Here is a 25,160-nt window from a genome sequence, read left to right as displayed (position 1 = left end):
TATTCATATTTTTTCTGTCGCCGGTCTGTAAACAACTGTTTACAGACCTCCGCCTAGGATTTTGAAACTTCATTAGCCGCTTAAGTATCCTAATTATTCTTTCGATTATTGACTTGGATTTGTGGCTAGGCATACGCTATCGTAAATTTTTTTCATTGCATTTGATGTCTGAAGCTAGTTAGCCTAGTTTCAGACTTTGTTGTCTGCATGGGGTAAGGTGAGGCTACCGGAACTTTCGGTAGACACTCGCTTAGTATATATGACGTTTACATGTTTTCTTTGCATAAGTTCAATGTAATTAGTGTAATGTGTGACTGATTACGGAAGAAGTAGGATTCATGTACGCATTTTAGAGCGTGTTAGAATCAGGAGTTTTCCTCCACAGTAAACAGAAGTTAGAAATAATGAACCTTCTAACCTCCTGTAGATTTTATTTTGCCTAACCCTGTGGTATGGCTTACGGGCCAAGAAGAAGTGTCTGCTAGAGGATTACATCAAGTAATCTTAGACTAAAGTGCTTGCTCTCCAATCAGTGTTGTGAAGTGTAGTGCCCCTTGTGTTGTGGAGGGGGCGTCAGATCGGCCCCATAATGCCTCTAGGCCTGGACCTCTGTCGGACTCCCAGGACTCAGAGAGGGCATGTCGAAAGCCGCAAGAGGGTTACGGGGGCTCCCCACCGATCTGGCGTCCCTTCGGCAGGACCTGTTGACGCTTCCCAGGCTGCTAAAGATCGTGCACGTGCACGAATCTTGAAGGATTGCTTCTCGTCCTCCGAGGCGTCCTCCCCGCGCAAGGGTTGGAGCTCTCGGAAGGACTCGCGCCCTCTAAGAGCTTTAGAGAAGAGGACGCTTCACGTCCTCTCTCTCGTCAGGAGGGAACGTCAGATCGGCCCCATAACGCCTCTAGGCCTAGACCTCTGTCGGACTCCCAGGAAACCAGGGAGAGGGCATGTCAAAAGCCGAAGGAGGGTTACGGGTTTTTCATGCTGATCTGGCTTCCTTTCGGCAGGTCCTGTTGTCGCTTCCCAGGCTGCCGAAGATCGAGCACGTGCACGAATCTTGAAGGATTGTTTCTCGTCCTCCGAGGCGTCCTCCCCACACAGGGATTGGAGCTCGGAAGGACTCACGCCCCCTAAAGAAGCTTTAGAGAAGAAGGAAAAAAAGGACTCTTTCAGAACGTCCTCTCTCTCGTCACGAGAGGAGGAAAGAGTCCTGTGCCCTGTCAGGGCTCTCGAATTTTATTTACATAAAACCGAACGGAAGTAACGAGGTACCTTCGGGTAATGTATGGTGCTCAGGAAGAGACCACATTTACCCTTTTCGAAGAATGCACTGGCTCTTTTCCTAAGGGACATATTAAGGAGGCTCATTCATCTTGCCAGAAGAGTGATTTGAGCCTCCTGCGAGTGAACGCTCATGAAGTTAGAGCTGTTTCAACCTCGCTAGCATTCCAAAAGAATTTGGTAATCAAGGACATTCTAGATTCCACCTTTTGGAGGAGAGGAGCAACTCAGTATTCGTCTCCTCTCCTCATGGCGCTCCGTATACGTTATGTAACGTTCGCTTTACTTCGAAAAAGCAAGCCGATAAGTTTGACGTCCGGCAAGCTGCTTTGCACAGTCAAACAACTTATGTCTCTGGTTCGGCATAAGAAGGGCAATTTAGACGTGAGGAAGCTTTTGGAGGTGCTCGACGTCCTATAAGTAGAGACATTCTCCAGGACGCTCGGCAAGCACCTTGCGAGGGTGTCTTTCGGACGCTCGGCGTTCCTTTGCTGAGTGCGTTCTGGAGATGTTCTTTTGCATTACTAAGACGCAAGTTGTCGCACAGGCGGCCACTGTCTTTGTAAGAAGGTATGAAGGTCTTAAGGCCCGTCTTGAAGACGAAAGCCATACGTCTTCCTTTAGTGTTCACACACTTCAGGAGCAGCGTGGGGCGCTCTCCATGGGAGACTCGCATGAGGACGTCCCTTGAAAATATTCAACGTCATACGCAAAACGCGGTTCGTCATAACATTGAGATGTTGGCAAGGTCGCTCGCCAGGACGCCTCTTGGCGGGCCTTGCATGCATCAGGGCGCTCAACGAGTTCCTCTCTGAAACGTCGTTCAGAAGACTTGGTGTTCTCTGCTCAGACACGCTCGTAGCTACGCAGGACGTTTTTTGAGGACGCTCAGCAGGACGCTAAGCAGGACGCTTTTGAGGACGCTCGGCAGGACGCTTATGAGGACGCTTTTGTGGACATTCGCCAGGACGCTTCGGTGGAAGCTCGGCAGGACGCTTTTGCGAGAGAAAAAGACTTGTAGAAGGCGTCTTATTTGCTGTTCAGGACGTTTCTTAGGACGCTTGACGCTTTATATACGCTCGTCAAGAGGAGGTTTTTTTCAGGACTCTCCACAGGACATTCCTTTACAAAATTTTAAAAAGGATTCGGAGTTAGCGGAGAGACATACCCGAATTTTTTCTTCGATCCCTCTTTCCTCTTCATCGATTTCTCTGAGAATCGGGAAGATTATATACTCGGATTCCTGGGTGACTTTCGGTCATGTTAAAGGGTTTTCCCCTATTAGCAAAGTGCTAATAGTTTTGTCAAGTAAGGACGTTTTTCCCCATTGTCAAGATACTAAACTTTTTGTCATTTAAGTGGGGGACCCCTCATAAATGGGGTAGTTCTCATTGACATAGATTTTAACGTTTTATCGTTTAAGCGGATAAACTCATTAACAAATTTCGGAAGAGCTCTCATTTATTTTCAGAGGCTCATCCGGGAGTAAGAAAAAGACTTGTAGACTAGATCCAGAAAGTCTTATGTCCAATATCATAAGAACATTGAACGGTCCTTTTCGATCCTCGGTTCTCTCTTGATGATCTCTATTCGAATATTACTCCCTTTTCTTGGCAAAGAGTCTTGGCAAAGAGTCAAGGAGTTCTTTTAAAAAGTCTCATTCATTAGAACCGTGGACAGTCGTTTTCCTTTCTTTCTCTCTTCCTCGTCGAGGAAAGATGTAGTAGAGAATTCGATGTTCAAATTACTACAATACTTACGTAGTTTATCTTTGCGTCATTTGCTAACGCATGGGTCAAGTCATATACGCATATCGTATTTACCTCTGCGGATAGAAGCCGAAAGAACTGTTGTTCTAATGTATTTAATTGACACTCCCTTCAACCTTCCAAGAGTTTTCGGAGTAAGAACAACTCTTCAGGTATTGTTACGACAACACCAACTCAGCTTCTGTATTTAGCGAATTTTGTTTCGTTTAAATATGCCTGCTGAGAGTTTCCTTTTGCTCGATAATTTCATACCTATCCCTTCGTAAAAGGAGTAGCTGGCAACTCAGGCAGATAGTGCGAGACGATGAACAAGGCTGCTGTTACTGTGATCTACGCAGTACGGCTAGCTCGGTGACATGCGCCGGTTGGTTACGTCTCTCTCCCTGCGGGAATGGCTGAATAAACCGTCTCTCTGCCCTACAATCATGGATTTTAGCCTCGGGTGAGGAATTTCTAGTAATCATGAATGAACATGCCTTCCGTTTACTTAGAAAATTTCAACAAGATATCTCTTATACTTGTTCGGTGCGGGTTTACCGCACGGTAAACAGATTCTGTACGAATCTACCGCGGCATAGCACTATAATAATGCTCTCCTGCTTATGCAAAGCGCAGCCTTATTTAGGGAAGGAAGCAGCTGAGTGAGGGAATGGATGAGTTTGCTGGGGACCATTTCCTCGCTGGAGAAGCTTGTTTTCCCCTGAATAAACAACAATTCAGACCTCTACAATTTTTTCCTCACGAAGAAATTGGAATAACATCAAAGATCTAGTAATAATTCTAATTTTCTCTCAACGGCTTGAGGATCACCTCGGGTGATAGCGAGAGGGTGCCAGACATCCGAACAGAGGAACAGATGTTCTGGCACATTGTCTGAAAGAATTGGAAGCCAAATTGGTCGGCTCTCCAGTTCCTCGAAGGGTGGGGAGTTTGGATCGAGTGGCCCAAATCATCTCGGATAATTTCTCAGCTCTCTCATAGCTCAAGAAGAGAGAATTGGTTATGGGCTTGGGCCACGGAACGTAACGATCCTCAAGAGGTTCGTTAAACTAGTGCACGTCCGTGCGGGTCTTCTCGATCGAAGGCAACTACTGACGTCTGAGTAATCCTCACTTAGAAGTATGTCGAAAGTGAGGAGAGACTGAGGGCGTCCTTTTCGTTAAGTTTTTTCGTAATATTGAAGACGAAGGAGCTTCCTCTAAGTTGTTCCCTTATTCATGATCCTAGAGGATTAGCTTTAGTCGCCACATGTTGGCCTCTAAGAGGTTGGATTCACAGAGGTCAGGTAATTCAGAGAATTGTCCAAAGACCCTTCCCGAGAGAATCGGTGTAATCTAACATCGTCACTTAGTGAAGTATCTAATATCTCTCCTCTCTGAGTCTGAAGGCGTTCAGACTATCGAGAAGCGATAAGATCTTCAAGATTAATGGCAGTCTCTTGGCCAAGGCAAAGCAGTGCTACCTATTTTCAGTGTTCAATCGGAGGGGGCCGTTTCTGGAGATAGTGAAGGGAAATGACTGTTCCTCCACCTCGACCTCTGTGAATTTCTTTATGGTTCTATCTTTCCGTATGAAGTATGAGATAAGCTAGAAGTCCTAACTATTGTAGAATATGCAAATATGTTGTTGACGGCCTCTAGGCTCAGAGATTCGGTTCTGTCAAACAACAAAGCTTCACGATCTTTGAGGTCTGGGGAGATCTTGAAATTCTCTGGATCGCAGGTTCCGGCATGGAACTTAGACGTAGTCTGAGTTTCTGATGCCAAAAGCATTTCGAACCTATCCTTTCTGCGAACTTAATACACGTGACCAGAAAGGCTAACATTCTAACCGCTCTAGCCACGGCAAAGAGAGGGTTAGTGAGGTTTTAGACCATCATCAGAGGTTTTAGCTTTAAAGGACATAATGCGGTCTGTGCTCTAAGCCTTCCGTTCTTGATAAGAACGAAAACCTGTCTAACCCTTGACCCGAAGGCTTGGAGACCAAGGGTATGGCACAAATTATTGGGCAAGGGCATTAGAGAGTCCTGTGCCCTGTCGGGTCTCTCAAGTTTTATCTTGATAAAACTATAGAAAGTCGAGGTCAACGAGGACAATCTGCGGTGTTCCGTAAAAACGACCAGACTGGTTCATGTCCAAGAACACCCTGGCATTATAGTCAAGGAGTTCTTTTAAGAAGTCTCATTCATTATGTTTGCATAAAGATTTGAGATTTTTTCTTAATATGAATGCTCAAGAGGTGAGGGCGCGGCCATTGGAAGGCATTTTCAACAGGGCAATGACACCTCCAGTAACCATCCTGAGTGCCACGCTTTAGCGAAGCAACTCTGTGTTCGCTTCACACTCCCGACGGGATGTGAAGACGACATTTGAGATCTGTAAGTCGCTAGGACCATACATATCCGTAGATATATTATTGGGGGCAGCAAGCAACACGAATCCTATCCTATAGAAAAGGGATAGGTGTGCTTTTAACTTTGAAGGGTTGGTCGCTTGAGGTGCGTTCCTTTTCTTTAGCCTAGAAGTTATGGAACTAACTTTGATAGGTTAGGTCAGGTGGTGGTTTTAGCTTCGTTGCCCTCAGAAGTATGGTCATATGGTCTAGTCACATTGTGGTCACGCCCCCGTTGACAGATCATCTAGAGCGCACCAGCATTGCAGGTCTCTACCTCGCTGGCAACTCTAGTAACGCAGAAGCAGACTTTGGTGACAGTAATCACGAAGTCGGCTATGCTAACAGGTGAGGAACCAAGATGTATATCATCTACTTAATTTAGTTTCCCAAAAATCCTATTCTGTCTCTTCCCACCATCCGAAGGTGGGATTCAGCTATATATATATCTGTCAGGTAAGTTTCATGAACAAAATGTTATTGTTATAATACAATTAAGTTTGTTCATACTTACCTGGCAGATATATATAATTAAAGTGCCCACCCACCTCCCCTCAGGAGACAGTGGCACTGATAAAATATGAATAGAAAATGGGAATAGTTCCTGATATCCGCCTCCCAGCGGCGGGAATGGGTACTACCACCTGGCCGCCCACTGCGTGTGCCGCGAATTTTGAAATTCTGTCGGACTTCGGAGAATACAGCTATATATATATCTGCCAGGTAAGTATGAACAAACTTAATTGTATTATAACAATAACATTTCAGGCCCAACATTCATAAATACACTTGATAGCCAAACAAAAGAATTTGTTATATGATTTAGAGAATTACTGTATTACAACTGTGTAAGTACAAATTTTCTAAGATTAAACAGCTGTGGAAGAAAATAAAGGTGCCATGGAGGCAAATTAAAAACGAGAACTGCCCGAGATCTTTCGGTCTTAACGACCTTTTACTAAAGGCAACACTTGCCTTTAGTAAAGGGTCATTAAGACCAAAAGGTCTCAGGCAGTTCTCATTTCCCATTTTCCTATGTGGCATTACCTTTATTTATACGTAGCATGAGGTCTTATATATTTCGTGAGCAAGTTATTCAACTGTGGAAGTAAGCATCTTTTAAGATTATTTTCCAGGCTTACTAAAAAATGAAGGCAAATATAACAATGTTACATATCAAGAAAAGGAAATGACTCAACATTTTACATCTAACCCAAAAAGGAAATGACTCAACATTTTACATCTAACCCAAAAAGGAAATGACTCAACATTTTACATCTAACCCAAAAAGGAAATGACTCAACATTTTACACCTAACCCAATCATATGCAAGTGATACTAATTCAAAGATCAGTAACCAACCTTTGGCGGAGTCAGCCCAGTATGGTAAACCATTCGAGGGTCTTTGTCCAGCTCTGCCAAAAGGTGCTGCTGTTGTGGTAGTGACAAGGTTTCCTTGAAAGCTTTGGCCATCAGTCTCTTTGCCTCCGCGTCTCCTCCGCTAAGGACACACATACTTGAGTCATAGGTTATTTTATGTTCTGCACGATCCAGAGACGTTATCCAAACCAGCTGTGAGAACATCACATACCAATTAATAAACATCAAGTAAAGATAATAACATGATGTAACATTTATTAAACTTACATTTATTGAAACAATTTACACTAAACCCAGTTTCTCACTGCAGCTCCTTGAGTATAAAAAGTCCCCTATCTTACTTACACTGAAATATATTGTGAACTTTCTTAAACAAAAGAGTGAGAAACATTAACAAGAACTTTTTGGGAGAAATCACCTTAGTGTGGGTGTTGCTAAATCTTCAGTTTTCCCTGTTAAATTTATATTATCAAATATAAACCATGCAATTTCAATGCTATTACAGGTAACCATCTTACCACCTTCAGGCACAAGAATTTTAAAGCAATTTTTTATCTTCATCCACAAATTTCTTGGCACATCTATCTGCTTGATGCAGATAGATGTTTTACCCTGTTGGATTTTTTGTTCTTAACTGAAAAGATCAACAGGAACCTCAAAATAAATGATGGAGTTACACCGTTGAAGCTTTTATTTTTACTTGAAAGATCCAACAACCCTCCATCAAATGATTAAGTGTTACCATGTACAATTTTATTATTTACTGAAAAAGTCCACAAAAACCCTCAAAATAAATGACAAGGTTATCTTGTGGAATTTTTTTTAGTTACTAAAATGATTCACGAAAACCCTCCTGCATATGACATTGTTACCCTACTGAATATTTTACTGAGAGAATACATTTTTCCAAAGTGGATTTAAGGTTGTGAAATAATACCACATTTAAGGAAGGAAGTACCTAAACACAATCCACTTCCATATTTAAGTACAGTATAAGCACTGTGGCAAAAAAAATACTGCTGTAACTTAACATCTCATTATTTTATATCCCAATTAAACAGACAACATATACTATTACCTCATCTTCAGCAACATGTAAAGGGGGTGTTAGTCTGATGATTTCAGGAGTAAAGTATTGCTGTGCTAAAGTTGGTTTTGGACCACTAAGTAAAGCTTCACAGGTTCTCTTGACTTGACCAATTTCACTCAACAAACTGTAATTACAAACATACAGATAACCAAGATAAACTTGAAAATCTAAGAATGTTAATTATAATGTCTTGTTTGTTATTTGATTAAAGTTAACAACTACACAAAGAACTATCTGGCATGAATAAACGAATACAACCATTATTTTCAAAATTTAAAAAAATATAAATTTTCATAATAAATTTTATTATTTGAATACTTACCTATGTTAAACATAGCTTATATCTCCTCTCCTGTATGTGCGAAGATATAAGTTACCTTTAACAGTAGGTATGATTCATCCCAAATAATTACCATCATTTGTTGATATCCTTCATTCATTATACACAGCATATGTAACATTTTTTGTCCAAGCAGTTATTCAACTTGGAAAATTAAGCTAAAACACGACCTAAATTCTAAAATATTAAGTCATATTTGTGTATAAAGCAAAGATAAACCTACCCGGGTGTAGGTAGCGCTTGCGGATGGGAATAAACAACGGGAATAGCACTTTTGGCTGTGCAGGGACGATCAGCGAGGACTTCCGTTAAGCTCATTTTGAGGGCAGTTGTGTCCACAGGAGGGTGATTCGATACATCCAGACTCATGATCTGAGCTGCTGTTCTTTTCAGTAACTGAAAACAGAAAAAGACATGCAAACAAATATCAAGATTTATAACAAAAATTTTCTCCTGTGAATCCGTTCCATCACAGTCAATAGTGTTCTCAGGATGAGCGACAATTTCTTCGTCAAGCAGTTGGTTACAGTAGTACTTGCAAGATATGCAATTATGAAATTATCGTATGGGCACTATTGCACTTCTGTTCAAGCTATAGTCCTACAGGATATTTTTAGGTATTACACTATTATAACTATCATGTAGTGAATAACCTCACACAGAATTAATGGCAAATATGAAATATCAATTCATACCCTAAGCGTACAATCACATTCCAGTCTCCACGATTAAAGGACTGAGAGCTAAGGTACTAAAATGCAAACTGCAGCTTAAATGCTCCAGTCATACACACAAATGTTTACGTCTTGGAAAGTTCATTAAGCTGAAATTTTTTAAGCAAGCAACAGTCTGTTCATTTATATATATAAGTGCAATAACTATCAATAGATGCAGAATTAACAACTTAATAGTATACAGGGCATGTGTATCTAAAGATTGCCTGCAAAACATCAAACATGTAGTGCTCACTAATTTTCTTATGTTCTGATCTTACAAAATTTTCCCACACTAAACCTTGATAATTCATCCACATACAGCAGACACATTAAAATAAATAAATGAAAATCTCCAGAGTACTAGCTGAATAGTTTACTTATTTCCAGTGAGTGAAACAGTGATTATTAATTATAGGATTACCATAAACATTCATTATAGGATTACCATCACAAAAGTCACAACCTCAAACAATTTATTACCCGAGGACTATTATCAAACATTATTAAAAGTCATGAGATATATTACAGTGGTACCTCGACATACGAAAAGGCTCGACTTATGATAAATTCGAGTTACGAAAGCAAATACGAAGATTTTTTTGGCTCTACATACGAAAATAGTTCAGGTTACGAAAGGTTGTTGCTGTAAAGTCCCGAGATTCGCCCAGACCACTGATAACAATTTTAAAACTCGTGCACCGCCAACTGAGTAGACTCGCCACCATCCTCCCGCTCTCCTATTGGTTCCTGATGCTAGTCACCGCCATAAGATCCTGCTCTCCTATTGGTCAGCATCTCTCCCATCGTGCATCTACGTAGCGGCGTTCTTCTTCGGTCACTCGGTAGCAGCATCATTATCGTAAGCACGCCAAATTCGTTTGTTCTATACAATTTTGTTTATTAACGTAAATTCGTTAGTGATTTTGTTGTAGTACTACTTTATCGTGTTGTGTGAGAACTTTAGTACATACGTATACTACATAACTTAATTATGTACAGTATATATACGTAGTCATGGGTCCCAAGAAAGTTGCTGAAGTTCACGGAAAGAAGAGGATGCTTTCTGTGGAGACAAAAATGGAGATTATCAAGAAGTATGAAGCTGGCATGCGGTTGAGTGTGATCGCTAAGGAATATGGCCGAAATCCGTCGATGATAGGCACCATCCTTAAGCAGAAGGAAGCCATCAAAGCAGCTACACCTTCCAAGGGCATGACTATTTTGTCTAGCAAGAGGAGCCACGTGCACGACGAGATGGAGAGGCTGCTTCTTGTCTGGATAAAAGACAAAGAAATTGCTGGCGATACGATAACCGAGACAGCAATCTGCCACCAGGCCAGTGCTATTTTCGCTGATTTGATTGCCCAGGCCGAAGACGACAGAGGAGAAGGGACATCGACACCAACCCCAGACTTAAAGGCTTCTCATGGGTGGCTTGAAAAATTCCAGAAATGGACTGGCATCCATTCGGTGGTGCGGCATGGGGAGGCGGCCAGCTCGGACACAAAAGCGGCCAAAGCCTTTATTAGGACGTTCGACAAGAGGACAATCAACGAAGGCTACAGTTCTCAGCAAGTCTTCAACTGTGATGAGACTTGCCTTTTTTAGAAAAAAAAGGCCTCGTCAGACGTACATCACGGAGGAAGAGAAGAAGCTACCCAGGCATAAGCCTATGAAAGACAGGCTTACGCTCGCACTTTGTTTGTACGCCGGTGGGGATTGCAAGGTGAAGCACCTACTTGTCTATCATTCAGAGACTCCTCGAGCCTTCAAGACCCACAAAGTGCTAAAGGAGAAGCTTCCAGTGATGTGGAGGGCTAATGTGAAAGCCCGGGTAACGAGACTTTTGTTCACTGAGTGGGTAAATCTGTGCTTTGGCCCGACAGAGAAGAAATTCTTGGGAGAGAAGCGCCTCCCTCTGAAATGTCTGCTGGTGTTGAACAATGGCCCTGCTCACCCTCCTGGCCTCGAGGAAGATATCCTAGCAGAGTATTCTTTTATCAAGGTTCTTTATCTTCTGCCTAACACCACCCCTCTCCTCCAGCCCATGGACCAGCAAGTGATATCGAACTTCAAGAAGCTGTAAACGAAACATCTTTTCAAGAGATGTTTCGACATCACCGAGACCACAAACCTCACCTTGCATGAATTTTGGAAGGAGCATTTCGATATTGTCATATGCATCCGACTCATCGATCAAGTTTGGCAGGAGGTTTCGAGGCAAACCTTGAATTCTTCGTGAAGGAAACTCTAGCCTGATGCCGTATCCGCCCGAGAATTCGAGGGATTCGACGTGGGCGAAGCTGGTGCAGATTCAGAAACAGTTGACAATCCTGAAACTGTTTTGCAACCAGATCTTGACGAGATCGTTGCACTCGGCAAGTCCATGGGGCTGGTCATCGACAAGGACAACATCAATGACCTTCTCGAGGAGCACCAAGAGGAGCTTACAACGGATGACCTGAAGGAGTTGGAGGCCATGCAACATAACATCATTCAAGAAGAGTTCTCTAGCAGCGGCGAGGAGGAGGAGGACCCTATGACATAAGGTGCAATCATTTGTACAAAAGGGACACCCCGAAAAGGTTTACACAGGTCATATGCTTACGCAGTTCGATGACGTTTACCGGAGTAGTTTCAGGAACATTGTGAAAAGTAGGCAGAAGCAATCTTCCTTGGATAGTTATGTTTAAAGAGGCCTTTAGTAGGAGTAAGCAACTACGAAAAAACAAAGTTGAAAGTGGTGAAGAAATTTAAATTTTGTAAAAACGTAAAGTATAAAAAAGTAAAAAAAAAAAAAAATGTAAAAATAAAAGACAACAAAAAAAATTTAATATGATATTGTTTTTAGAATACAATAAAGTTTTGTACATACTTACCCGGCAGATATATACTTAGCTTATGTCTCTGACGTCCGACAGAAATTCGAATTTCGCGGCACACGCTGCAGGTAGGTCAGGTGATCTACCCCCCTGCCGCTGGGTGGCAGGAATAGGAACCGTTCCCGTTCTAGAACCAGATTTTCTCTTCCACCTGTCTCCTGAGGGGAGGCTGGGTGGGCCATTCATCGTATATATCTGCCGGGTGTAAGTATGTACAAAACTTTATTGTATTCTAAACAAAGGGATTTTGACGTAAGGAAACAAAAAATCTATTTCTGGGCGATTGGCTCGTGTCGCCAGCGAAATATCCTTTAATCTATTATTTCTAGGGTAAATGTACTAACACATACCAGAGAATAAATAAAATAAAGAAAAAGGTCAGTATAACTGACTCGCTCACCCTCCAGGAGGGTGTCGGTATGAACACTAGGCGAGTGAGACCACTACCACGAGCCAAATGCCAATAGAAATCTCCCACTACAAAAACCCTCCAAGAGGGGAGCCGACCCACAGAGTGAGCAGCTCGTACTACTACTACTCCATCCCATGCTGCCGACTGCTGCGCCTCTGGTGGCCATCCTGAAGTTAGCAGACAATCTTGGGCGAAGGGATGGGTAGGGTGGGATTTCGCTGGCGACACGAGCCAATCGCCCAGAAATAGATTTTTCCTTACGTCAAAATCCCTTTTCTGGGCTCAGCTCGTGTCGCTGCGCGAAATCGTACCAGAGAAATAGCACAAGATTGTAAACAAAAGTAATAAAATAAATCAGAATAGGTCTCAAATAAAAGATAAAATAAATATAAAGGGAATATAATTGCTAAAAAGATACATATACACAGTGATATAAAATTAGAAATATGCTTAATTACGCTTAATTCTAATCATGTTTCTTAACATAAGGTAATTTACATATATACAAAATGGCTTACATGTATCAATGATATCTGTGTAAAGGCATGTATCAAAAAATTAATATAGCAATTAATATAATCGGATAAACAAAACAATCAACAATGATAATATATAAAGGAATGTATACGAACTTAATATACAAAACCCGTACCGTAACCATTATAATACGATGTATCCCCTAGCATAAAAATAAGGGGGTAACATCCAGAGATCAATGTTTATAATCATCTTGTGAGTGTCCCTAGCAAAAAACAATAAGGGGCATCCACTACACCATCATAAAAGCAGCTAAGACACAAGGTGAATGCAAACGAACAAGGCAGGAATAGACGAAACTGTTGGGTGAGGCAGGTAGAAAGGAGGACTGAATCTTCTACTACAAATTAGCTAGAGTCAGGGGAAACTATGTTACCCGCTGCTACTGCTGGAAATTTCAGAGCTTCCAAGGACTTAAGGTAGTGACGTTTGAAACACTGTCGGCGATTTCCATCCAGTATACTTTTCAACTCATCGAAGTTCATATGTTGAAAAATAATAATTGAGTGGCTATGCCCTGACGTCATGTGCTTTCGAAAAGAGTCAGGATTGGCTTGCTTAATAAAGTACAGGATTTGTTGCCTGATGCCTTTTAATGGATAAAGTTCCACCTTTTTCCCTCTCCCAAATCTTAAGAGGGGACCCGATGAGGATGATGGAGGTCCTGGACAGAAAGGCTCTTAAGGTTGAAACTGGGCAAAAGGGATACATCTTGTGGAAGGGGTAGTACCTTCCAAGGTTCCCCCTTCCCACCTCACAAAGGATCTTCATTCTTTGCTAAAAAGCTACGTTCCGGAGAAAGTAGGACTTCCCCTGTGGGAAGGAATTGAATATGATCCGGATCCCTGGATAAAGCCGACAGTTCTGAAATTCTTGCTCCTGAAGCTAAGCTTAATAAAAATAGTGTTTTTCTTAAGAGCATTATAAACGAGCATGTGTCATTATCGGTTTTCCGAAGCCAGTTTTTAGAACATCGTTTAAGAACCATGAAACTGACGTAGGCCTTACAGAAGGCCTAAGTCTAGCACATGCCTTAGGAATAGACGAGAAGTAGAATCCGTCAAGTCTATGTTGAATCCAAATTGAAATATCTTTTTCAAAGCTGACTTGTTTGTCGTAATCGTGCTAGCTGCTAAACCTTTTTCAAATAAGGATCTGAAAAAGGATATAGCTGAATTAACTGTCATGATTCTAATATCTGATTCTCTCAGGAAGATTGCTAACTTTTTGGACAGCAGCATCATACTGTCTCAAAGTTGAATCCCTTTTATCGATTCCAAGAAGAGAATATTCTGAGGGTCAATATTCGCATCTCTTTTTGCCGCAAACTTCATGAAGTCCATAAAGTTAGGGTTTTGAGAATCCCTGAGGAAGCGAACACAGTCTTTCGTTTGTACTGACTGGAGAGCCTGGGACTGGGGATCCGAAGAGGACGAAGGCCCAGCTCTAAGATTAGAGGATACCAGTTGCTCTTCGGCCAGTCTGGGGCTACTAGAGCCACTTGACCCTTGAATGTCCTGAGTTTGTTTAATACTTTCATGAGAAGATTCACTTCTTCCAGTTGTTCCAGTCTAGAGCCAGGGCGTCCGTGGCATAGGCCAGAGGGTCCAGGTTGGGGGCTACATAACACGGTAGTTTGTGGTTCGCTTGAGATGCGAAGAGATCCACCTGTAGCCCTGGAACTCTTTGAAGGATCCATTGGAACGAACTGTTGTCCAGTGACCATTCCGACTCTAGGGGCTACTGATCGGGATAGGGCGTCTGCTATGACGTTTTCTCACTCCAGCTATGTGAGTGGAGGAAAGATGCCAACTGAACTTGTCTGCCAGGGAGAAGATGGCTATCATGACATGATTTAGATGACGTGACTTGGAGCCTCCTCTGTTTATACAATGTACTACCACTGCGCTGTCCAGGACTAGCTTTATGTGGGAGTACTTTGGTGGGCGCAACCTTTTTAGAGTCAAGAACACTGCCATTGCCTCCAGTACGTTTATATGGAACTGACGGAACAGAGGTGACCAAGTCCCTTGAACCTTTTTGACCTGGGAATACCCTCCCCAGCCGCTTAAGGACGCGTCTGTGTGGATGGTGATCCCTGGGGTGGATGGGAACTGAAGGGGTACTGACACTGACAAATTCTTGACTTTCGCCCACGGCCGAAGTAGATTCTTTAGAATCAGAGGAACTGAGGATAGTTTGTCCCTGGACCTGACATTTGCTCGCGAGCGCCAGATTCTGGTTAGGTCTTTCAGTTTGGCTTTCATTAAGACGTTCGTCACTGATGCAAACTGGAGAGAACCCAGGATCCTTTCCTGAGCTCTCCTTGGCGCTAGTTTGTGACTTAGAAATTGCTTGACTGACTTCGCTATTTCTTTCCTTTTGGTTGATGGAATCGACAGAGTGTGGGAGGATAGATTCCATTGATGCCCAAGCCACTGAAAGTTTGACTCTGGAGTGAGTCTTGATTTGGTCCTGTTTATCTTGAAGCCTAGATATTCCAGGAACTGAATTACTTTCAGTGTAGCTCTGTTGCATTCCTCGACTGTTGGGGCCCAGATCAACCAATCGTCGAGATACGCTACTACCATAATCCCTTGTGACCTGAGTTGTTGCACTACCACTTCCGCTAGCTTCGTGAACACTCTGGGTGCCACGTTGAGTCCGAAGGGAACTACCTTGAAGGAGAATGTCTGGTCTCCTATCTTGAAAACCCAGATACGGACGGAAGTGTCTTGCAATAGGGATATGATAGTAGGCGTCTGTAAGATCGATAGAGGTGGTGACGGCCCACGGGGAAGTAAGGTCCGCACCTGTGAGATCGTGAGCATCTTGAACTTGTCGCAGCGGATGGCTAAGTTTAAGCGGGACAAGTCTAAGATTACCCTTCTTTTTTGTGAGCCTTTCTTTGGCACGCTGAACAAGCGACCTTGAAATTTTAATCTCTTGACTCTCGCTATAGCTCTTTCTGAAGGAGGTCCTCCGCGTACTCTGTCAATTCTTTGGAAGGAAGTTGACGGAAAGGTCTGGCTGGAGGTGGGTTCGTCAACCAGCTCCAACCCAGACCTTTTGACACTATGCTCTGAGCCCATTCGCTGAAGTTCCACCGGTGGCGAAAGTGAAACAGCCTCCCTCCTACCTGAAGTTCTTCATTGGTTCTGGTAACCGCCTCGGCCTCCTCTGAAGTGCTTTCCCCTATTAAAGGGGCCTCCCAATCCTCTCCCACGAAAGGAACGCTTACCTCTGCCTCCCTTAACCCGAGCGGTCATACTTCTGTGAAGCTTGACTCTCGAAGGCTTGATTGTAAGCTGGAGAGATGGCGTAAGAGGTGGAGGGCTGAGGCTGAGGGGATATCACCTAAATTGGCTGTGATTGACCTTTAGAAGTGGAAGGTTGGGCTGCCTGCACTAATGGCACCGCTGGAACTTGCTGAGGAAAGCGTGGTTGCTTTTTCTGGTAAGGTTGGAAACGCCTGGTTTTCCTCTGACCCGTTACCTTTAGCTGTCAGGTCTTGCCTCCTCTTAGCCGTAAGGCCCCAACGGTCCTTAAGGCTCTGGTTCAACCTCGTAGCCTCTGACTGGGGGGGGACTTCCTTTACCATAGCTTCTGGAAGAGATCTGCTCCCCATATGTTAGACGAGAGTAACCTATTCGGCTCATGCGAATGGTTGCCTCTTGTAGGACATGCTTCCTACAATTCGTTCTAGCAGTGGCAAACTCAAACATATCTGACTGTACCGTTTGAGTCAGGGATTTGGTCATGAGCTTAAAAATCGGTTCTGATCCATAGGCATGGTTGCTACCTCGGTCATAGCCATAGAGTTAATTGATCTGGCTAGTCGCGATTTCGCGTCAAATTCAGCCTGAATAAGGCTATCTGGGAGCCTGGGTAAGCTTTTCACCAAACTGCTCCATAGCACAGTCCGGTTTGAGTTTGCCAGCTGAGAATGTGTTCGGCAAGTCTTCCCACAATTCTCCAACTGAGGGGATAACGGAGATGTGGGATCTGCTTCCTTCACTGAGGTATGGGTTCCCCCTCTTCGGGCCGCTGGGGATGGTCGACCTCGCGATCTTGGTCAGGAACGGGAGCGGGTTACTCTCATCCCTTGTGAAAATGGTAAAGGGACTCTTAAAAGGTTGTATCTTGGTATTAGAACAATCCATGTCCTCTAAACACCTGAGCCATTCTCTCTGAGCCTGGTCTCGTGAATAGAGGACTGTCTCCTTTGGTACCCTATCGTCCCGAACCATGGCCGAAGGTGTGAGCCTTGCGTAGCCTATGAACGGAGGCTGGAGGTCTTCCGGGTAGAAACTCGAAGTCCTCATTCTTCGAGTCCCAAATTCCGGTATAGAGATGAGACCGTCCTGGAAGGGGGCGTATGACGCTACTCTCCATGGGTTGTTCATAGAGAACGGAGGTAGTGAGTCATACGGAGGAAGCTGAGTTTCCAACTTGTGTTGGAAAGTGGAGGAGAGGCTAGAGGAGCTTCTCTCAGCCCGGCTATAATGGAGTGCTTGGGAAGTAATCCTATCCGACAAACGAGAGAACATTTGTTCCATGCTACTCTTTAGGGACCCAACCAGGTCGCCCACCTGTTGCAACAGGCCAGCATTGGAGTCCAAAGCCGGAGCTGCTGCGGAGGTGGAGGGGAGGCTCTGAATCGGAACCAAGGGTAGCGGAACTGGTGACTCTGCCGGAGTGCGAGATCTCTCTCTGGAGGATTTACTCTCGAGGACTTAGAGCCGGAGCTAGAAGCTTTAGACCTGTCTGCTCCGGGATTCGCAGCCGGAGACTTACGGGAGGAGGATGAAGCCGAGGTCGTCTTCTTAGACGACGATGACGTCTTAGTCAAGGTCATCACTTTACCCTTGACCTTAGGTCTAACCGAAGCGTCAGGAGGAGAGTATAATTCATCACCCGTAAAGCCTTGGAAGGATGGAGAGGTTGCAGGAGTAGAAGAAACAGTTACGCCCAAGGGTGACCCTTGGGTGTCCACCTTACCTACCTCGACCAACAGGTCGTCTACACCTACCATAGGTTCAACATTAATATCTAGAGTCGCGACGTCCGTGGAGATATCCTGGTCTTGATCAGTTAATGAGGCAGCCAGCTGTTGTTGGATGAAGGCGATAGTCGGGGCCGCCTCTACCGGGTCGACGTATCCTGTGCCTTGCCTCCTGGGAAGATTAATTACCGCCAAACCGTTTCTCCTCCAGGATGTAGGGCATACCCTTGGCGGCGTTCTTCCAAAACCGCCGACCCAGGCCCGCAGGGTAGCCAGGTGCGGTATCCCTTACTGCCGGCGCCTGGAAGAGAGGGCGTAAATTAGATTTAAGAATCACTTAAAACTAAAACTTAAAGTATAACTTAAACTAGATGCCTTAAGTTAAAGTGAATGTTGAAAACTTAAGCACTAAAATAGAATCGGAGCAGCTACTAGGAGATGGAATACTTACCCCCGTTCCAAAAGCTGGTCTCCCAGATCGTAACATATGGTACACGTCTCATGGTACCAGACCTGGATGTCCCCGTGCGGAGTCGCGCATGGAGCATGGGACCGGCAAACTTCGTGTCCACATGGGTCCTGAAGTGTGGCGGCGCATCCCGGATGCTCACAGTTGGTGGCCTGTAAGTGGGAAGACACATGAGTATCTTAAAGAGTATCACTTACAGACTAAAGGACAGAAGAACTCCGTTGCATGCCGGAGCTCGAAAAAAATTTGGGCATAACCCCTCCCTGCATCGCCTGAATAGGCTATAATCCCGGAGAGATCCGGTAAGACATGTAAGGGAGGGGGGGAAGGTTTAAGGTACTTAAGATAAACTTATAGTTAATCTAAAACACTTAAACCTAAACACAAACGAACCGGACCAAGTCCAGTGCGTAGCGGAGTGTAGTAACTCAGCAATACGGTAAGGTTAGCAGTGACCCACTGTATGTTCCGGTCCACTCTACTGGGTGGGCTAATATCTTTCCGCTGGATACCAGGACTCCGGTCAGGTAAGGAGGCCCTATGTAAGGTGGGAAAGGGCGAGAAGACATACAGGCTCGAGCTAGCACGGAGCGACAAGGTAGCAACGGAGGGGGGGAAAGGCCAGTACCCCCCACTACGTACCACCCGGCCGGACCGAGAAGCCGGAGAGGTCGAGACCAGTCTGGGTCTGTCCGACTCCCTAGCCCCTCCGCCTGAGGGGAGGGAGGGAGGCAGGCCTCGGGTATGAGGAGCGAGCATGGGCAGACCGACCCACCCCCGCCCGACTCTATGGGAGAGCGGGAGGGGGGGGGAAGGGTGACTTGGCAGGCATCTGGCTGTCTCGTGATCACGTAGTGACCACGAGGCGGTAAGACCAAAATAAGACAACTAAGCCTAGGACAAACCAACTGATCAGAGAGATGCTATCGGGAAGCAACTGAACTGAAAAGCGGTAGCATATAGGCCCACTGGGCCAAAACCAACTGATCAGAGAGATGCTATAGGGAAGCAACCGAACTGATGAGCGGTAGTATAGGCTCAATGAGCCAGGACCTAGGCTAAGCCAGACGCCTAACTAACCTAACTATAACAAATACATAGTATAAATAATAAAAATGAAAGAAAGAAAGCAATATAGCAGGAGAAAAAATCCAGGAGTGTACGACTAACCCGAAGGCAAGTCTACCACTCAAAGCTAGTCAGAGGCCGATACTAAGAGCCAGGGACTAGGGTTTTCTGGATAGAAGAAGCCTACATAAGGTAAAAGACATGCATGCATGACAAACCTGAGTAGACAGTACCCTAAGTAAAGCGGATAATAATATAGAGCGTACATAAATAAGGGGATGTTCTAGGTATGGGAGACCAAGAACGAACCCACCACGAGGCAGAACCATGCTGCCATGCTTCCGACCCCGAGTTCGTATTTATACCTAAAAAACGGCAAATACTGTCCCAGGGCCGGAAAAAACCAACTAACCATAAATACTGAGTACTTAACTTAGCTGCTGCGATAGCTGCACGCTCCATTATAGATAAATCCAATGAAAGGGCACAAAAAACACAGAGAGAAAAATATCACGTGTGACTCGTGTGCGCTAACTGAAAAGGATGGCCACCAGAGGCGCAGCAGTCGGCAGCATGGGATGGAGTAGTAGTAGTACGAGCTGCTCACTCTGTGGGTCGGCTCCCCTCTTGGAGGGTTTTTGTAGTGGGAGATTTCTATTGGCATTTGGCTCGTGGTAGTGGTCTCACTCGCCTAGTGTTCATACCGACACCCTCCTGGAGGGTGAGCGAGTCAGTTATACTGACCTTTTTCTTTATTTTATTTATTCTCTGGTATGTGTTAGTACATTTACCCTAGAAATAATAGATTAAAGGATATTTCGCGCAGCGACACGAGCTGAGCCCAGAAATATCATTTTTGTACATGCAACTTCCCCGGCGATATATACTTAGCTGATTGACACCCTTGGTGGTGGGTAAGAGACAACTATTTACTGAATAGACAGGTAAACAACATACGTTTGTAGGTTAATAAATAAATAAAACCTTGGTTCCTACTTGTTCAGGTGGAAGATTCCATGGCTAATGCCTAGGAATCTGCTTTTCGCCTTCAACGAGCCTCAGGGAGGGGGGGAGGAAGCGAGGATGGATTTGACCCTTATGGCTAAGAGTTTCTTGTGGGTCTGTCGATGGGTCTTATCCATTTACTCGACAGAGCCTCTTACATGACAATATGCCTATGCCTAGTGGCATAATTAAGGAGCACAACACCGATCCCGATCACCTGATCCTAACACGAGGGTTAGTGCTTAAGTTGAAAAGAGTTTATATCCCCCAAATCCTTTCAAACAACCCAAAGAAAAAACACGTTAACTAAAATTTAACTCACTAGTTAAGGATCAGTATCGGCTCCCTATCCCAGCAATGTATCCGCAGACACGTATCAACCAAGAGAGAAGGATCTCTCGTAGGTTATCTTGACATCCTTCGGATATGGGAAGTCAACACAGAGTTGGGCATCTCCCGTAGTGACAGCTAATATGTCCTTATGACATATTGTTAAGGAAAGAACAAGAATACAGAAAAGCTCGCACTTCATGCGCTTTTAATTCTCAGCTGTTTGAAGGAATCATCAATGCACTTGTCAAGTGCTTAGGAGATCACATTGTCTCAAAGAAGGCCAGGGCATTCTTTGATATAGATCTCTTCTGGGTGAAGCCTGGAGCCTGGCTAGCGCCTCGCGCCTGGCTGGAGCCGCTCGCGCCGGCTGGAGCCTTGCGCCTGAATTGGCCCTAAGCCCCCTGGCTGGAGCCTCGCGCCTGGCTGGCGCCATCGCCCTGGCTGGCGCCTGATTGGCTCCTCCTCCTGGCTAGCGCCTCGCGCCTGGCTGGAGCCTTGCGTCTGGCTGCTGCGCCTTGCGCCTGGAGCTTGGCAGAAGACTTCATGATTACTGTCTATGAGTCTGCATGCCTCAAGAGTTTCAGCGAGGTAGGGACCTATGACTGACAAACCCTTCTGGATCATGTCAATGGGGGCTAGCCCGCTTACACGACAGAGCCTTCTCGGATCGTGCCAATGGGGGCTGACCCACTTACATGGCAGAGCCTTACCTGTATCATATCAATGGGGACTAGCCCTCTTACATGACAGCTTTAGGTTTTCTCTTTACTGGAAGGAGCCTTGCGCCTGGATGGATCCTCAATCCTGACTGGAGCCTAGCCTTGAAGGAGCCTGGCACCTGGATGGCGCCTGGCTGGCTTCTTAGGCCTGGCTGGCTCCTAGACCGCTGGCTCTTAGAGCCTGGCTGGCCTCCTAGAGCCTGGCTGGCTCCTAGAGCCTGGCTGGCTCCTAGAGCCTGGCTGGCTCCTAGAGCCTGGCTGGCGCCTCGCGCCTGGCTTGGCTCTCCACACTTGCTCCTCCACCTTTGCTGGAGCTTCGAGCTTGGAAGAGTCTCTAGGCTGTCTGGCGATGTCCACATCGGACACTCTTATATCTGTCCGATTGTTCGCCTCTGGCGCATTTGGCCAGGTGGAGGCACGCTCCTTCTCAGTATCCGGCCATGACAGAGTTCCTTGGAACTGTCCGCCTCTGGCGTTTTTCGCCTGTATTGGCATTTGGCGCGTGGCTGGCGCTACATTGTCCGAGAGTCCTGAACAACCACATAGTTTATCAGGAGACTGGAGAAGGGTGGAAGAAATTCTTCCCTTTGAGCTTTTGGCCCCTGGCAAGGGGAGGTGATTTTAGTCAGCTACACCCAGTAGACGACAGGATATCTAACAATACGCGAGAAGGGAAGGAGTCTGGAAGTCGAAGGAGACTCTGAGCTGAAATTGGGCGGAACCCTGATTTCTAGCTCTTATTGTATTCTTCTGAATACCTTCTGGGAAGCATTTTGAGCCCTCATCGCACCCCGAAGACTCTGTAGGCAAACGTTTTAAACCATCTCTTCTTCTGTAGATGAAATGTAAAGTACCCTGTCTGGGCAACTAAACTTCTATCTGAAAGCGTTGCGTCAGGAATAGAGGGATTAGTTCTTTTGCCCGACATACTATGCTGGCAAGAACCCATTGCCGAGTCTCCATTGAATCTGATGCGAGATTCCAATGCACAAAAATTCACTTGTCTTCTTGGTCGTTTAGGGCTAAGAGAAACAAAGAATTCCTTCATAAACTTCCTCAAAGAAGTTTGATGAGGAGCAGTTCCATTTTCTTTGTCGGAAAACACGGAATCTGTGGCCACAAAAAAAATTCCATTCGAAGTACATGATATCCTACTCTTGTCGTATTGCGGTATCGTATAGATCCCGAAGATCTTAATCCTCTGTTATCTCTAATTCCCCTTGTAGAGACAGAGTATAGCCTTTTACTGGCGTTCTTTGATAGCAGATATACATAGGTGATTTTCCCTCTGAAAGTGAAGAAAAACCTCGCTATGTGGTTCACAGAGGTATCGGAAGAGGACAGTTTCCTCATTCCATCTAGCACGATCTGCAGCAATTCTATGTCTTAGCCATGACTATTGTCATTTACCTTGAAAAATCCTCTCATTCATGTCCACTTCTGGTCAGTCTGCACGGAAAGACTCAGAGTGGAGAGGTTTTTCAGGTCTATTTATAATAGATTCTGATAGAATATCCAGATACTCTTGGAAAAGCCTTATATACGTAGTATAGTCCATTCAGGGAAACAACTTCTGCCACTAAGAGAATGTTTCCCATCCGACTCACCCATCTTCTCTTGAGCAATATCCGATTCTAAAAAAGGTTGTGTGCGTTTCTCGAAAGGATGAGAGAATTATATTATTTCGTGCTCTGCCGTAATAGACTCCTTTATAATACTGTCACATTGTGGTAACAGCATTAATCTAGGAACCTTTGTAAGGATACTAGGAATTCTGTAGTTAACCTCGGTATGCGCATAAGACTTAACCATACCGTAGTCTTAAAGTGAATTCTCTTCTACTACATTCATCTTCTCACTAAGCATGTACTCTAATAAGCCATGCTTTCGTAAGCATGAGAGCATCGTATAATATAGAGTTCCGCTGCGTTAGAATCCTTTAATAATGTTACCTACGGTAAAACAGCATTGAAAGGTTGTAATATCTTTCTTATTGAAAGCTTCTTAGCAAAAGGCAGACATATTTTATTTATGTTTGCTTAACTATCCCTCAATCCGAGGCTAAAACCGCGATTGTAGGGGAGAGACACGGTTAGTTATTCCATCCCGCAGGAGAGAGACATGTAACCAACCACTCATGACCGACACCTACATTTTACTGCGTTGGTCAGACTCTAAGGCGCGATAGCAGTCTCCGTTAGCCGTCTGGCCTTACTCTTCCAGAGTTGCCAGCTACTCCATTAAATAAAGGAATCTTATAAAATTATTATCGAACTTCAGGAAGTTCTTATTAATGCATATTTAAGCGAAACAAGACTTCGATAAAATGAAATTGTTAAGATACAATAAAGTTTTACACATACTTACCTGGCAGATATATACTTAGCTTATGTCTCCGACGCCCGACAGAATCAAAACTCGCGGCACACGCTACAGGTAGTCAGGTGATCACCCCCTACCGCCGCTGGGTGGCGGTAATAGGAATCATTCCCGTTTTCTGACAGAATTTTTCTTCCTCCTATCTCCTGAGGGGAGGATGGGTGGGCCATTAAACGTATATATCTGCCAGGTAAGTATGTGTAAAACTTTATTGTATCTTAACAATTTCATTTTACACATGCAACTTACCCGGCAGATATATACTTAGCTGATTGACACCCTTGGAGGAGGGTAAGAGATAGTTAATCAATATGAATAGCAATTCAAAAACAGGAAAACAACTTTTGTTGTAGGTACTAAAATAAACTAATTACCTTGATTCCTACCTTATTGGGCAGAAGACTTCATGAGAACTGTCTATGAGTCTGCTTGCCTCGAGAGTTCCAGTGAGGATGAGACCTACACTGAGAACCCTTCTGGATCATGTCAATGGGGGAGCGAGCCCGCTTACTCGACAGAGCCTTATTTGGATCATACCAATGGGGCCTATCCCACTTACATGGTAGAGCCTTCACCTTTGTCGTATCAACGGGGACTAACCCTCTTACAAGACAGAGCCTAGGTCCAAAACATTACAAGGAGCATGAAAACAACCAATCTCGACCACCTGACCACACTACTTTGTTATACACTACGAATTGAAAATGGTACTTTTTTCCTGACCACTTTCAATCGACCATAAAAACAACACCACAAGATTAAAATCCCAATAATCTGATCTAAACTAAGCTAGATTGGTTTCAGCCCCCTGTCCCAGCACCGAATCGCAGACACGTAAGGTCCGAGAGAGAAATCACTTATCATAAGTCACACGTACATCTCTCAAATAGTTAGACGCAAACACAGATTGCATCTCCAATATGTGGATCCAATTAAATCGTTTAACGACATATTCTTGTGGAAAGCTAATGAGGTTGCTACGGCTCTGACCTCATGTGCTTTCACTTTCAGCTGCCCGAGGTATTCCTCTTCACAGGCAACATGTGCTTCTTTAATAGTTTCTCTGATAAAGAATGCCTGTGCATTCTTTGACATCGTTCTTCTCGGATCTCTTACCGAGCACCAAAGGCTCTCTGAGTTTCCTCCCATTTCCTCTCTAGATAGAACTTGAGGCTCCTTACCGGACACAAAGTTCTCTCTATTTCTCTCCCTCCAGGGAAGTCAATCCTTTAACTTCAAAACGTCCTTGGCCAAGGCTTAGAAGGATTCTCATTTTTTGCTAAAAATAGGGGGTTAAATGAACACACTGCAGAATCCTTTCTGAAGCCCACTGTGCCTTCTAAAGCTGGATTCACTAATCCTTTTAGCTGATGCTAATGCAAAG

The 25,160-nt window shown here is 44.5% G+C and overlaps 2 protein-coding genes across 2 annotated transcripts in view; one reads left to right on the top strand and one right to left on the bottom strand.

The window, feature by feature from the left end:
- The window catches only part of LOC135210120 (CCR4-NOT transcription complex subunit 11-like), a 98,467-nt gene that overhangs the window by 38,251 nt on the left and 35,056 nt on the right, over window positions 1–25,160 (top strand).
- LOC135209909 (CCR4-NOT transcription complex subunit 11-like) overlaps window positions 6,777–25,160 on the bottom strand; it is a 44,838-nt gene continuing 26,454 nt past the window's right edge. The window contains exons 5-7 of the mRNA XM_064242649.1: window positions 8,475–8,647; window positions 7,900–8,035; window positions 6,777–7,013 (exon numbers count right to left, since the gene is read on the bottom strand). Of these exons, the coding sequence (XP_064098719.1) occupies window positions 6,792–7,013; window positions 7,900–8,035; window positions 8,475–8,647 (531 nt within the window). The 3' untranslated portion in view covers window positions 6,777–6,791. The remainder of the gene's footprint in view (window positions 7,014–7,899; window positions 8,036–8,474; window positions 8,648–25,160) is intronic.

Source organism: Macrobrachium nipponense, chromosome 39, assembly GCF_015104395.2.
Source record: "Macrobrachium nipponense isolate FS-2020 chromosome 39, ASM1510439v2, whole genome shotgun sequence".
Classification (NCBI taxonomy): domain Eukaryota; kingdom Metazoa; phylum Arthropoda; class Malacostraca; order Decapoda; family Palaemonidae; genus Macrobrachium; species Macrobrachium nipponense.
Note: the sequence above shows the minus strand (reverse complement) of the source record. Positions and strands in the feature narration are given on the sequence as shown.